At 33.2% G+C, this 13,283-nt stretch overlaps 1 protein-coding gene and 1 pseudogene across 1 annotated transcript; one reads left to right on the plus strand and one right to left on the minus strand.

The window, feature by feature from the left end:
- The first annotated feature begins 3,935 nt into the window (after positions 1-3,935).
- On the plus strand, positions 3,936-6,245 carry LOC132800589 (ankyrin repeat-containing protein BDA1-like; annotated as a pseudogene).
- LOC107419590 (transmembrane 9 superfamily member 2) lies at positions 6,109-10,055 on the minus strand. The gene is made up of 7 exons (XM_016028328.4): positions 9,675-10,055; positions 8,748-8,788; positions 8,069-8,651; positions 7,822-7,959; positions 7,530-7,686; positions 6,954-7,438; positions 6,109-6,510 (listed from the first exon to the last, which is right to left on the minus strand). The coding sequence occupies exons 1-7, from the start codon at positions 9,830-9,832 to the stop codon at positions 6,291-6,293; spliced, it is 1,782 nt and encodes a 593-aa protein (XP_015883814.3). The 5' UTR covers positions 9,833-10,055; the 3' UTR covers positions 6,109-6,290.
- Positions 10,056-13,283: the final 3,228 nt, after the last annotated feature.

Below are 13,283 nucleotides of genomic sequence, written 5' to 3' on the forward strand. Positions count from 1 at the left end.
TAGTTGACGAAAGTCCAATTTTAAGCTAAAGCAAGTGTAAGGAGAACTCGAATGGTAACAGGCTTGATGACAAGACTAAATGTTTCATTGAAATCGAAACCTGGTACCTGATGAAATCCCTTTGCTACAAGACATGCTTTGTATTTATCAAGACTACCATCTGAGTGTAGAACAAAAGCTGCAGGGTGTAGAATGAACCATAAGTTTTCGTTTGTGTAGGCCGAAGATTTGGAAAACAACAGCAACCAAACACATGAAGCATAGAATAGTCTAGTTTTGTTCCATACAACCATTCCCATGGTGATTGCCTGTTGAGATTCTTAGAAGGCAGCTTGTTAATCAAATGAATAGCAATTAGAAAAGCCTCATCCCAAAATCTATTTGGTAAAGATGCTTGAGCCTATAATGCCAAACTTGTTTCAACTATGTGACGATATTTTCTTTCCACAATCCTGCTTTGTTCAAGTTTATGGGGACATGATTAACTAAAAAGAATTCCATATGATTGAAGAACAGAAATAAATGGTTTAAATTCTCCTCCTCCATCTAATTGTACCATTTTAATTTTAGTTTGAAACTGCAACTCAACTTATTTTAAACATGACAAAGGCTTTCAAAGCTTCTGATTTATGTCTAAGTAGAACAATCCATGTAAATCTAGTAAAATGATCAAAAAAGGAAATATGATATTTGAATCCATTAGATGACAACATAGGAGCAGGTCCCCATGGATCCATGGCTATTAATTATAAAGGAGCAGTATACCGAGTAGATGAAGAAGGTAGAATTAAACGTTTACTCTTTCCAAATTGACATGCAGAACAAATATATGGTTTATTAAAATTTGAAAATTCAACATTACAGTGTCTCATAACCATTTATGTGACCTCAAATGAGGGATGACCCAACCTTTGATGCCACAAATTTAAGTTTGATACACCAATATCCTTATTTGCAACTAATGCAGTTAGCTTGGAATTATTAGAAAGCATAAAAATCCTAGAGGAGTCCGATCTTTGTTGCAGGCAATAAGAGTTCGGTTTATCCTTCCATTCATAACCTTGAGGCTGTTCTACATTGCTCCTAACATTAAAAACATATAATCTATGTCTATGCCTTCCTTGAAGAAGTATTGCCCCCGTACCTTCATCCTTAACAAAACAAATATTGGGATGAAATTCAAAGAAAACATTATTATAACGTGTAAACTTTGAAACACTAAGTAAATTATCGGTAATTCTTGGAATATGCAACATATTCTTAAAGTAAAGTGGCTTATTTTGAGAAATAATTAAAGATGAGCCAATATTTGAGATCTCCAAACCTTCACCATTGCCCATGAATATTTTTTCTGAAACAGTATAATCCTGCTTCTCCATCAGATTAGTTGCATCAAGTGTGCAGTGATTAGTTGCATCTGAATCTGGATACCAGTGAGGATCAATCAAAGATTCAGGAAGAGAATCCATAGCAAACATGTTGTTTTGCTTATTCAATCCTTGATATTCCCAGCATTGTGGAGCTATGTGTCCTGGTCCTTGACAAAGTTGACAAATTGGTATGTTGGAAAAATTGTATCTGAATCCACGATAACCACGGCCACGTAAAGGTTGCTGCCTCGTCCTCCATAATAATTAGTATCATTTTAAAATTTTTGACAATTCCTATATTGAGAATTTCTCTGATTTCGGTTGTTTGCTCTTGAAGTTATACTAAATTTGTTTGCAGTGATGTGTTTGTTTGTAGAAATATTAACTTGCATTGAATCGTCAAAGATAATATTATGCTAGTCTAAACGGCATTCATGTGCCAACAACATTGAACACACATCAGCAAGTTTCGTTGGTTCCATCCTTGTAGTGAGAGAGACAGTAAAGGCATTATATTCACTGTCGAGCCCAATCAAAATATGAAGAATTTGATCTTCTTCTGAAATAATATGACTTGCAGAGGCAAAGGCATCAGTAATATTTTTTATTTTTAGAAGATACTCAGTCATGGACAGACCTCCTTTCTTGATTGTTTGTAATTGAAGCTTGTATTGCATCTTTTGTGCCTGTGATTGTGAAGAGAAAGGATGTTCAGTTCTTTCCCATACTTGAAAGGATGGATCACATCCTACCATTTGTGTTTGAAAGTTATGTGCCATTGACTCCAACAACCAGTACACCGGTATTTGATCATATTGATTCCATATAACATGGTCATTGTTGATAACTCCTTTCGTCCTGTCATCTAGAGTCAGATATTCAACAAGCATGGCATCTCTATCACATATGTATTGTAGCAGCCTATTTTCTTTTATAGCAGCAAGGGCTTGTTGCCTCCATTGAAGAAACTTGTTCTCATCAAGCTTTGTTGAGAGTGGGTGGCCAAACATTCCTGAAATTTGAGCAACAAGTGCAGAGACAATAGTAGAAGGATTGCTGGTAGTAGCACTTGAAATTTCTAACATAATGAAATTTAAAAAAGAACACATGAAAGGAATTATAGGATTTGTTGGAGCTCTGATACCAAGTTTGATTTTAGAAATAAAAACAATTGAAAGAAATATTTTCTTGACTTGCTTTCATTGATGTATCTTTACCATATTTATATATAAACCGATATATACAATAGAAAAGTGATAAACACTAAACTAAAAAATATTCTACCTAACAGATAAATACAATGATAAATATATATTGCCATTATCCCATAAACAGATATAGATTAGCTATTATCCAGATAAACCAACTATGTTAACATGTACAAGGTAGGAACCATAGAATGTTGTGCTGTGTATTCCTAATGATATGATCAAATGTTGTATTCTGTGGAATACTTTGGAATGAAAAATATATTTATTTGGTTGGTTTTGCTGAATTAGTTTGATTAGTCTAATGGAAACAAATTAGGATGAGAACAAATATAGGTCGCGTATTTGAATATAAGAAGAGTTGTAAAATTGGCTTACAGTGCATATCATTATTTTTTTGTATCTTGATTTCCAGCGAAAATCTGTAGCTAAAAAACCATAAACTTTTAGATATCTGAAGAATGCCATAGAATCAGACCCTTCCCCGGCTCTCCATTCATCCGAGGAGGAAATACCAATGCAACTAGAGGAGACAATTTGCTCTCTTTTTTCCTTTCTTGGGACCATACATAGAAGATAGAGTTGTAATTATACTAATAACAAATTAATGACAGATTCTGCAAAATCTAAACAAATTTCATTATTTATCCCCCTTAGTACGTTGGAGGCAAAATAACCTAGCTTTCAGAGATTGTTTGTCAATTCAGTCAGCTAGACTATTACATTTTCAGGGCGTGTATATGTCATAATGCACACTTCAAAGTGCAAAAGAAGAGCTTCGAATATCATTGACACTGTCAGAAGTTTAGCAAGTAATGTCCTGCACTGGTTTGATTTGAAACTTTCTGATTTTACGATCACTTAATTGAACCCCAGCCTTCTTGCAGTGGACAACTAATGATACATGGCTTGGCATTCTGCTGAGGTTACCACCATAAATGGAACAACAAGTGCCTGCAAAGTCATTTTCTTATTCTTACAAGATTTGGTAGCCACAGTCTCAACTGCACCAGTATGTACATGCTCCGCCCAACTGAAGGTTTATGCCATCTCCAAGGATGCTAATTGAATGATTATCTATGTTGCATACAGATTTTGAATATTTTCAAACTTCAACAGTGACATAGAAAAACTGTCACGAGTATGCTATCACAATAATTTTTAAATAATTCAAAATCCTTAACTTCCTTCTGCGGTAGTACTAATACATATAAAGGAATGAGAAAGGAAATTTGATGATGGATGCAGCTACCTACAGGAAACCAGTAGGAGGATATAATTTAATCAATAATCACATACTAGAAACTTTTCATGAAGTTTCATTTAATTAAATGTCAAATTAAACTGGGTAATTATGATTCATGATTATCCTTTTCATGACCATAAATTATTGAAGAAATCCAATGTTTAACCAAAAATATTTGTAGGAAACCTCTAAGGACTACTAAATAATATATAATTTGATGTCATCTGTCCCAATCTAACAACTTTTGTTTTATAGAGAAAACAAAGACTTTTCTAAGTCAAACTCAAACCTACACTCAACTTTTGTTGTATTCCTGATAATCATCAGTTTGAGACAAGAATGGAGGAAAACTTGAAAACTTCTGCTGAGAATGGAGACATCAACATGATTTACATTTCACTTTCAGAGGATCCATATCTCCTGGATCACATTGATCATGTTCCATTTATTCATACTTCTTTGCATATAGCAGCTTCTTCTTGTCATGTTCAGTTTGCAAAGGAGATAATGAGATTGAAACCATCATTTGCTCGGAAACTAAATCAAGAAGGGTTCGGCCCCATGCATCCAGCATTGCACAATGGTCACCAAAGTGGTTCTTGGATTTCTACACTGAAAGTGAACTTGTTCTGGTTCAAAGCATGGAGGGTAGAACTCCTCTTCATTATGTGGCTGAACAAGGAGATGTTGATCTCTTGATTAAGTTATCATCAGCTTGCCCTTTAAGTATCGAAGATGTGACCGTTCAAAATGAGACTGCTTTGCATATTGCAGTGAAAAATCAAAGGTTAACACTCCTGATTTCTTACTATGAGTACTGCAAGAGCCTACCATGAAGGTTCTGACATCCAAGAGAGAAAATCATAAACTGGAAGGATGATGAAGGGAACACTGTGCTCCACGTTGCAACCACTAAGAATCAACCCCAAGTAAGGTTGTAATCCATTTATTAAATCTTTAAGCCATGAACACTAATCTATAGAGCTTGTTAAGCTAGGCTACTTTAAATTTTGTTAAGCCACTGAATATACATCATTTTTTGAATGTTCAGAGAGTGAGCATGCAAGAACTCAAGAGGTTGCGGCACTGATTGAACTCAAGAGCTAGTGAGCATCCAATAAATAGTAAATTGAAGTTAATCTCAAGAACTCAAGAGGTTTGACTGCTCTAGATATTTCAAATCCAAACAACAAACAAGTTAGGGAAACTCTACTTCCTGCCCGTGCTTTAGATGCTCCTGGAGGAGTTTGGCAGGACGACAATAACAATACCTCCACCAACAACACTCAACATAACTCTTCTCATCACAACTAGTAATCTTAATAATACCACAGGGATCTCGGAACCACACCAAGCAGGGATGGTAACCATGTCGAGTCACTCGGTCCATGTTTTCTTTGTCATTAACATCATAACGCTTCTTACTACTACACTGGTTATCTATTTCCTAATCCCTAGAGAGGAAATGAGTTGGCTGCTGAGAATCCCTATCCATTTTTTCACCACCTGCTATATGTTTTCTTGGCTAATCATGTCTCCCGATACCACAATATTTCTTATTGTATTTTTTGGTGCCGACATATCCAACAGGTTTTATTTGGCTACTCCAGCAAATCCTTTATTCTGGGGAAGTTAATAAAATCCGGAGACAGATTCAGTGAGATAGTTAAAATGGGAGAAACCTGAGAATGTCGGATTAGTATACGGGAATGTTTTTTTATGTGAAGAAATATAGGGCCTTGTATCCAAATATAAGCACAATCGTAAATGGCCTAGCAGAATACATGTATATCATCATTTTGCTTGGGTGAATCTGATTCCAGTTAGCCAATTTGTAGCTAAAAAGCCATAATTTTTCAGCCAATATTTATAGAACTTTATGTTTACACCATCCAACATCCAGGTTTTCTTGGAATCCCGTTAATATCTTGAAGCCCCTATATGATAAAGTTTTTGCACCACAACTCCTTTCAATTTCAAGTGAAAAGGAGATTCAAAACAAGTTGATCGAAGTTGAACCCTTTGACATCCTGATATCCAAATGCAGTAAAGTTCCTGGAGAGTTTCTTTACAGCAGGGGGACAATGAATCTTTCAATTATAGACAGAACAATTGACTAAAGATTTTCTGAACAATAATCATGCTCCAAAATAACTTGAGGGAGAGAATTATTTGGTATATAAACAAGGAGAAAATTTTTTAAAAATAAATGTATTGCAGACTTTAGATTAAAGTAATGATACAAACTTTCTCTTTCAATAGTCACCCATATTGTGATCTATAATAATGCACAAGAAGCAAGATATCTCATAGCATGGCACTTGCTTCAGCATTAACTCACCAGGCACTACAAAATTACTTTCATGAATCTTTTCTCTACATTGTGCCTACTGAAGAAGAAGAGGAAAAAAAAAAAAGAAAGAGAGAAAATAAAAAATAACTGATGCCTGTTGAGAACCAACTAATTTACTCACACTTAATAGACCGATATATGTGACGGACAAAAAGCAATGCTGCTCGGAAGCCTACAGTTCCAAGCATGAGGAAGAAGCCATAGCAGATGCATGCCATGTAGCCGAAGAAAAACGAAGTTTGCATAAAGCCTGACATGTCTGAACGTGCATAGTAGTAATACAAACAATAAGCATAGATAAATAAGCCAGTCGACCCACCACAGAGGAAAGATCTGTAACAAAATCAAGCATATGAATCAACAATGGAAGTATGCCTAAGATCTCAACAAATAAGACTTATGACTTGTAGTAGACATTGGAAAGTTTAATTTTCTCCTTCAAGCCAAGTAAAATATAATTCAAAAGAGAATATCTCATTCTTTTAATTTAACTATTTATTAAATATGAAATATATATAAGAACCCTTGTTCACAGGAATATCAATTAAAAGGTACTAGTGAAATAATTGCTGTGGTGCACAAAATATAAGCTACAGGAAAATAAATAAATAAATAAATAAAAGATAGATGTAAATGGAATGTTAAAACAAATTGATGAGATATTTGGAAATAACAGCATTAACATGAAGCCAGGAAAAAGAAAACAGAAAAAACAGATGAGACCGTTCAAAACTTCACTACCAAATATAACACATAAATTAATAGATGATGCATACCTCCACCACCACTCATGATCCTCAGCAGCAAGTTGGAAGTATGTCAATGCCACAGTAATGAAAGCAGTAACTATCAGGAGAATGATGAAGACAATAAACAAGATACTGTAAATGGTGTAAATCCTGTGACCCCAGACACTAGCAAAAATATAGTAAAGTTCAATGTATATTGCACTGAAAGGAAGAAATCCAGCCATTGCCATCTGAGGGATTGCTCCCCTGTACCATGGCAAAGGTGGAATCTCTCTGGGATATTTGGTAGTGCGGCAAGGAGCTTGGAACTCAGCTTTGCTGTTCTTGCCAGCAATCCCTCCCAAAACCAGCAAAGGTGACGTCACAAGCGTCCATATTAGAACTATCACTACAATTGTGCCAAATGGAAGCGCAGCAGTGGCTGTATAAACAATTGCAACAGTATTCAAAAAGCAGAATGTTAGAAACAGTGGTCCACAGAAGAGACACCCTGTTAACAACAGATTCCGAACCTGTCAAGCAAAAATAGCGTTTTATTAACAAAATTCAGCTTCAATGAGTTTCAAAACAAAAATTTATTACAGAGAAAACAGTGGTACATACCCAGTTAGTTCCCTCTAGCTGACAATAAAATGAGGTAGCAGTGTAGCCTGCGATCCCTGAGGTGAGAGCATATATGACAACCAAAGCAGTAAATAGAGCCCCCCGGTTGTATGGATAGAATACACCAACGAGTGCAAGTAGAAAAATAAATATCGTACTGCATGGCATGTATATTTGCAAATTTAATAAGTTATAAACAACAACAAATATATATAAAAAAATAAGACAGACAAACAAACAAACAAATAATAAGTAGTGCTGTACACATCTCTCAGTGGGTGCAATTACTTACAGTGTAAAAAGTTGGGTACCAGATCCAAGGCATGCTGCAAATAGGGACTTGTATTTGGGATACCTGAATACATCTCCATGAATATATTTCCATCCAGTCTCTTCCTGATCTTCAGCTGTTTCCTCATCATGGGCATATCTTTCATACAGGTACAAAAGAACATACATTAACAAATCAGGAAATAGCAACATGCAACTGGAACAGGATAGTTCAACAGACAGATCCAATGCATAAAAAATATTCTTACTTGACAAAATCATTCTTAAGGACTCGCATGAGAATCGTCGCAAGAAACCCAGTGAGTAAGAGAACTGTCACGCATGAATTTATGATTGAGAACCAATGGATCTCCAAATGATGAGGTAGTGAAGATGATTGTGAATACTTATCCATCCTCTTCTCAAATGGAATGTTTGTTTCTCTCCATTTCACAGTATATATAAATTCCACATCAACTTCTTTATCCTCTGTAAGATCCACAAGGGCATTTGGGTCTGTCCTAACATTGATTTCAATCACCCGGTCCTTGTTGTAAAGTATGTCAAAATGAATATGCTTATAAAGGTAATATTTGTAGTCACTTGGATCTTTGTTTTCCTTATCAACCTTCCCTATGAAACCCCAAATGGGTAAGTCATCATAATACATCTGAAAGTAGTAATCCTTGTTGACAGCCAATCGAAACTTAGCCACTTCTTCCTTTGTGAGCTTATTTTTGCAAACAAGCTCAGCTTCCTTATCTTTTCGAAATTCAAGCTTGTAGGGCGCACTTACCAAACGATCCCCATTTAATACCTCACCAAGAGCTTCCTTTTTCTCTTTCACATGGTCTACAATTCAGATCCAAGTAATGAAATCAAATTCTAGAAAATAGATAAGACTTGCAAGAAAAAAGTGAATGCCCAAGGAAACTGATAACCACAAACCTGGAGAGCAGAATGGAAGATCAAAATAGCGGTAGGTTTCACTGCAATGAAGAAAGAAGAAAAAAAAATAATAATAAACTTTATCAGTGGATACGAGATACTAATGTTCCAACAAGTTCAAACTTTGCTTATGATCTATAGGAACTTCCAACGTAGATTCCAACGTAGATCCAATGCTATCATTTACACATACACAATGACACAATGACACAAATGCAGGTAGACAAATAGACAAATATAAATACAATTTTATAACACAGCTTTGACTACATCTATCGAGTAACATACTATAACATAGCCTATGAAAATGAACAAATGCCTGCCGAGTCACCTTACACATTGCAAAAGGCCCATGATTATTAAGTCATTTTGGCCGCTTTCTTTGGTCGGATTATAATTGAAAATGGAAATGCACAAATATCTTTCGTAAAACAGAGGACAAATTTCAGTTCTGACAAAATAAAGGAATTCACTTTCCCAAGAAATGTTAACAAATCAACCTAGACTTATTTTCCCATAGAATTTTGATTGCAAATGAGCTCTCTACCGAGGGGCAAAGATTGCTTTATCTTTAAAAACCAGATCCAGCTTCAACATAAACCAAGCACACAAATCCACATCCTTTCTTCAATATGAGCAGCCCAGCACAACCACTATCTATCTCAGCAACTCTGAGAAACAAAACTACCTTTTCTTTACCCCTAAAAGCAATCAAATCCAAACTAAAACCGTTAGATTTACACAACCTTTTTTCCCTCACAGTTCTCGCGGGAAACAAACAGAAAAACAGATTAGCAATCCAAAACAACCCCAGATCCAGCTCAAAAAGACGAAATCACAAAAACCCAAAACCCCAATTCATCCAAATCCAGAAACCCAATTGAGAAAAACCCCAAGAAACGGAGCAAGCGAGCCAAAAAAACTGACCTGGGGTTATGAAAAGGTCCGACCTTGTTGGCATACAAAGGGACCAACTCGCCTTCTTTGTAGTGGTGATTGGAGGAATCGGATCTGACGGTATCGGAAACGAGACAGAGAGAGAGGAAGGCGATGAAAAGAGACACCGCCGAGGTCTTCTTCCCCATTGAAAGCAAAGCAAAGGCAAGACTAACAATGGAGAAAAGCAGCAGAGAGCATTCAAAAAAAGAGTGTTTGTGGGTTTGTTTGTTTTATCGGAAATTGGGAGGGTTGAGATATTTAGGAGGAATTTTGGGGTTCGGGTTTGTATGTAAAAATGTTAGATGTATACAAACCTCTTTGTCTCTCTTTCTGTCTTGACTCACTGACACAGATGGAGTGCCACCCTCACCACCACCCTCAAGATGTTTGACCTCTCACCTTATGACATCTCGTTCTTGTGTTTTTTGACCTTTTTTCTTTTTTTCAAATTTTTTTTTTTTTAACCTTCTGTGTTTCACTCTCTGTTTTTTTTTTTTTTTATTAATTTACTTTCTTCTCTTTTTTTTTTTTCAATAAAATAATGAAATTACCAAAAGCCAATCCAGTTTATCAGGTTTTATTTTGGGAAAAAAATAAATAAATGAGCTTATCAATTTTTGAATAACAAAATTGTTTTTGCTAAATCTTATTGTTTTATAATTTTTAAATGCATCAACCATATAGGGTGTGCTTCTTTAATATAGTTTAGAAATGGATTATTCGAAGTGGGCATAAACTGGTCCCGATAAAACCTAAACGTTGAAATTGTATATATTTAAAATATACTTTTCATTAACTTTAAAATCGGTTAAATTAATTTCAAAATTTCTCATATTGTTTTTATAATCATGATATTCCAGTGGATCACTATGATTTGGACATATAAATTTGAAGAAATTGATCAAATTTATTTTAAACAACAAAAAAAAAAAATTATGCCATTATGGGTTTGATTTCCTAACTTTATTAAAATTGTACAAATATTATCTTACAAAAAAAATTAAAAAGGCCCAAAATTTAATATACCTTAATAATGAATATGGTTTCTCAAAAAAAAAAAAAAAAGATATGGAATTTATTACTATAATTAAAAAAATTATAAAAAAAAATGATGTTAGTGTTAGATGTAAGAGGAAGTAAAAATGGTAAAAAGGAATTAAAAGTTGTTTTTATATTAATTGGGTGCCACCGACGTGTTGGTAGCGAACCGGAGTTAGTTGGGGTGAGCTTTACGCCTCTTTCTCTCTCTGTCTAGGTGGAGGCATGTGATTGGTGTGGGCTTCTTAGGGAGTACGAGATCTGATGGTTTGCTAGTCGACGCCTTGGGATGATCACAGCCTTCCCTTCTCATCCGGATCTGACTTTTTTTTGCCCCATTGGTTTCTTAATCTTCTGATAGAAACTGTGGGTCCGGTATGGGTCCTTGTCTCTCCAGCTGTCAATCGATAAATTTGATCACCAATTGATTACTTTTAATGGCTGTGATTGTATTTGTACCATAACAATGTCACTTACTAGGTTTTGTTTACATCAACCTTTATCCTACTAGGTTTATGATTAGGATTTGGTAAGAAAACCATGTTTAAAAAGATTTCCTTTTTTTTTTTTTTTTTCTTTAGTTAATCCCTTTTCATTTTTCCTTTATTTAAAAATTGAAACCAAAACAAAATGGTTATACTTTGACCCCCATTAAAAAAAAAATAAAAAATAAAAAAAGAAGAAACAAAAACCAAAAAACGAAATCGTTATACATACAAAAGCTAAATCAAAAGGGGGACCCTAAAAAAGTAACAATTTTTAAATTTCAAACTTTTTATTTTATGTTTTTTCATTAACGGACCAATAGATTTTGGTAAGAAAACATTTACTGTCAAGCTCCATATTTATATATTCTCCAAAAAAACAAAAAAACAAAAAAACAAAAAACAAAAAATCGTAATTTTGCTTTTTCTTTCTTTCCCAAAATGGTGATAGATGTGAAGGTGAAACAAAAGGGTAGCCTAAAAAAATTTTAGTAACCAATTTCATATATATATATATTTTTTTTTAAGGGACATAATCATAATTAAAGCTAGCGTTCGCTTAGAGATGGGAAAAACAACTGCTTATAGGTTGAATTGAAGCCACTTTACAAAATAATTAAATAAAAATTAAAGCCACTTTACAACAATGCAATATAACTATTTTAATTTGAGGATATAAATAGAGGGACGGGCATTGTCAATATTTTTGGACATGAGAATGACTTAATGGCTAACTTTGGAGGATCTAAGCATTTGAGGATTGGTGGACTTTTCTTTTCATGATTTTAAAGCAATGATAACGTATTCCAAACACAATTTTCTTATGGTTTTTAATACTTTTCCACCAATTTTTTGCTAATTTGTATCTATATTGGACCATGCTTGACTCACTTGTCATCTTTAATTTTTTGTTTTTTTGTGTTTTTAAGAAATTTATATGCCATAAATATATGATCTTTTTTATGCTTGAAGAAATAAAAAAAACCTTGTTTTCGTTAAAAAATAAATAAAGAAAGAAACAAAAACCTTGTTTTGAATTATTAAAAAAACAGCAAAAGGAAATAAATATATTGAAATTAAGAAGGTTTACCTCGCATTTATTTTTTGTTTTTTTTTTATTTTAAAGAAAATAAAATTTAAATGATTTATTCAGCAATGTCTGCCACTATTAGAGTTTGGTTGTTATCAATCAATGGAAATAAGATGACAATTTGGAAAAAATAACAAAATAACTTTTTTTTATGATATGTTTATTTATTAAAAAAAAAACTTGAAAAACCATTATGATGCACAATTGTTGAATCACTAATGAATTTTGCTATTTATGATCATTGATAATGATTATTAATGAGATTATTACAAACATAATTCTTACTTATTAGTTACTTTTAATAATATAATAATTTATTATAAAAATTTAATTTCAAAAAATTAATCTTTTTCTGAAAAACCATTTAAATTATCAAATATCATATGAATATTGATTATTGGTAAATAATATTTTTCATCACTAAAAAACCAATATAAAATTAAAACGATTTTTTTTTTTTTTGACAAAAGTCTAGTAGTAACTATATAATAATTAAGATAATATTATTACATTTAATACATTCCATATTTAATAAATTTGTGACTTTTTATTTTAGAGAAATAAATTTGTAATTAATCGAAAATTGTTTGTGACACAGTACAATTTTGTCATAACCAAAAAAAAAAAAAAATAGAAAACTGTTTTGGATGTTGACCCAAAAACAATAGAAGAAACTTTGGTGCGTAAAATAGTTATGAAGCGTATTATCATTTATGACTTAGTTGTATAACTTTTTTAGTTATGAGTGACCATTTAAATAAATAATATTGACCAAAAACATTAATGAAATGACACGTACTTTTAATGTGTTATTAGCTGATTTACTTAAATTTGTATAAGTAAACATTTAAATGAATATTTATTAAAAAAATAATCGTTCAATGAATAAATAAATCAAAAAAAAAAAGAAAAAAAAGAAAAAGAAAAACCAGCTAGATGTTGTGATTAAAAGTATTTGTAAATAAACCCCAAATCTTCTGTCCA

The sequence above is a fragment of the Ziziphus jujuba genome, chromosome 2 (assembly GCF_031755915.1).
Source record: "Ziziphus jujuba cultivar Dongzao chromosome 2, ASM3175591v1".
In the NCBI taxonomy this organism is placed as follows: domain Eukaryota; kingdom Viridiplantae; phylum Streptophyta; class Magnoliopsida; order Rosales; family Rhamnaceae; genus Ziziphus; species Ziziphus jujuba.

Excerpts from the sequence above, each read along its gene's own strand:
- LOC107419590 (XM_016028328.4), bottom strand. The coding sequence starts at position 9,832 with ATGGGGAAGAAGACCTCGGCGGTGTCTCTTTTCATCGCCTTCCTCTCT. Across the intron at positions 8,789-9,674 it reads GGACCTTTTCATAACCCCAG|TGAAACCTACCGCTATTTTG; the intron begins GTCAGTTTTTTT and ends TCTTCATTGCAG. Across the intron at positions 7,687-7,821 it reads GGTACCCAACTTTTTACACT|TACGATATTTATTTTTCTAC; the intron begins GTAAGTAATTGC and ends CATGCCATGCAG.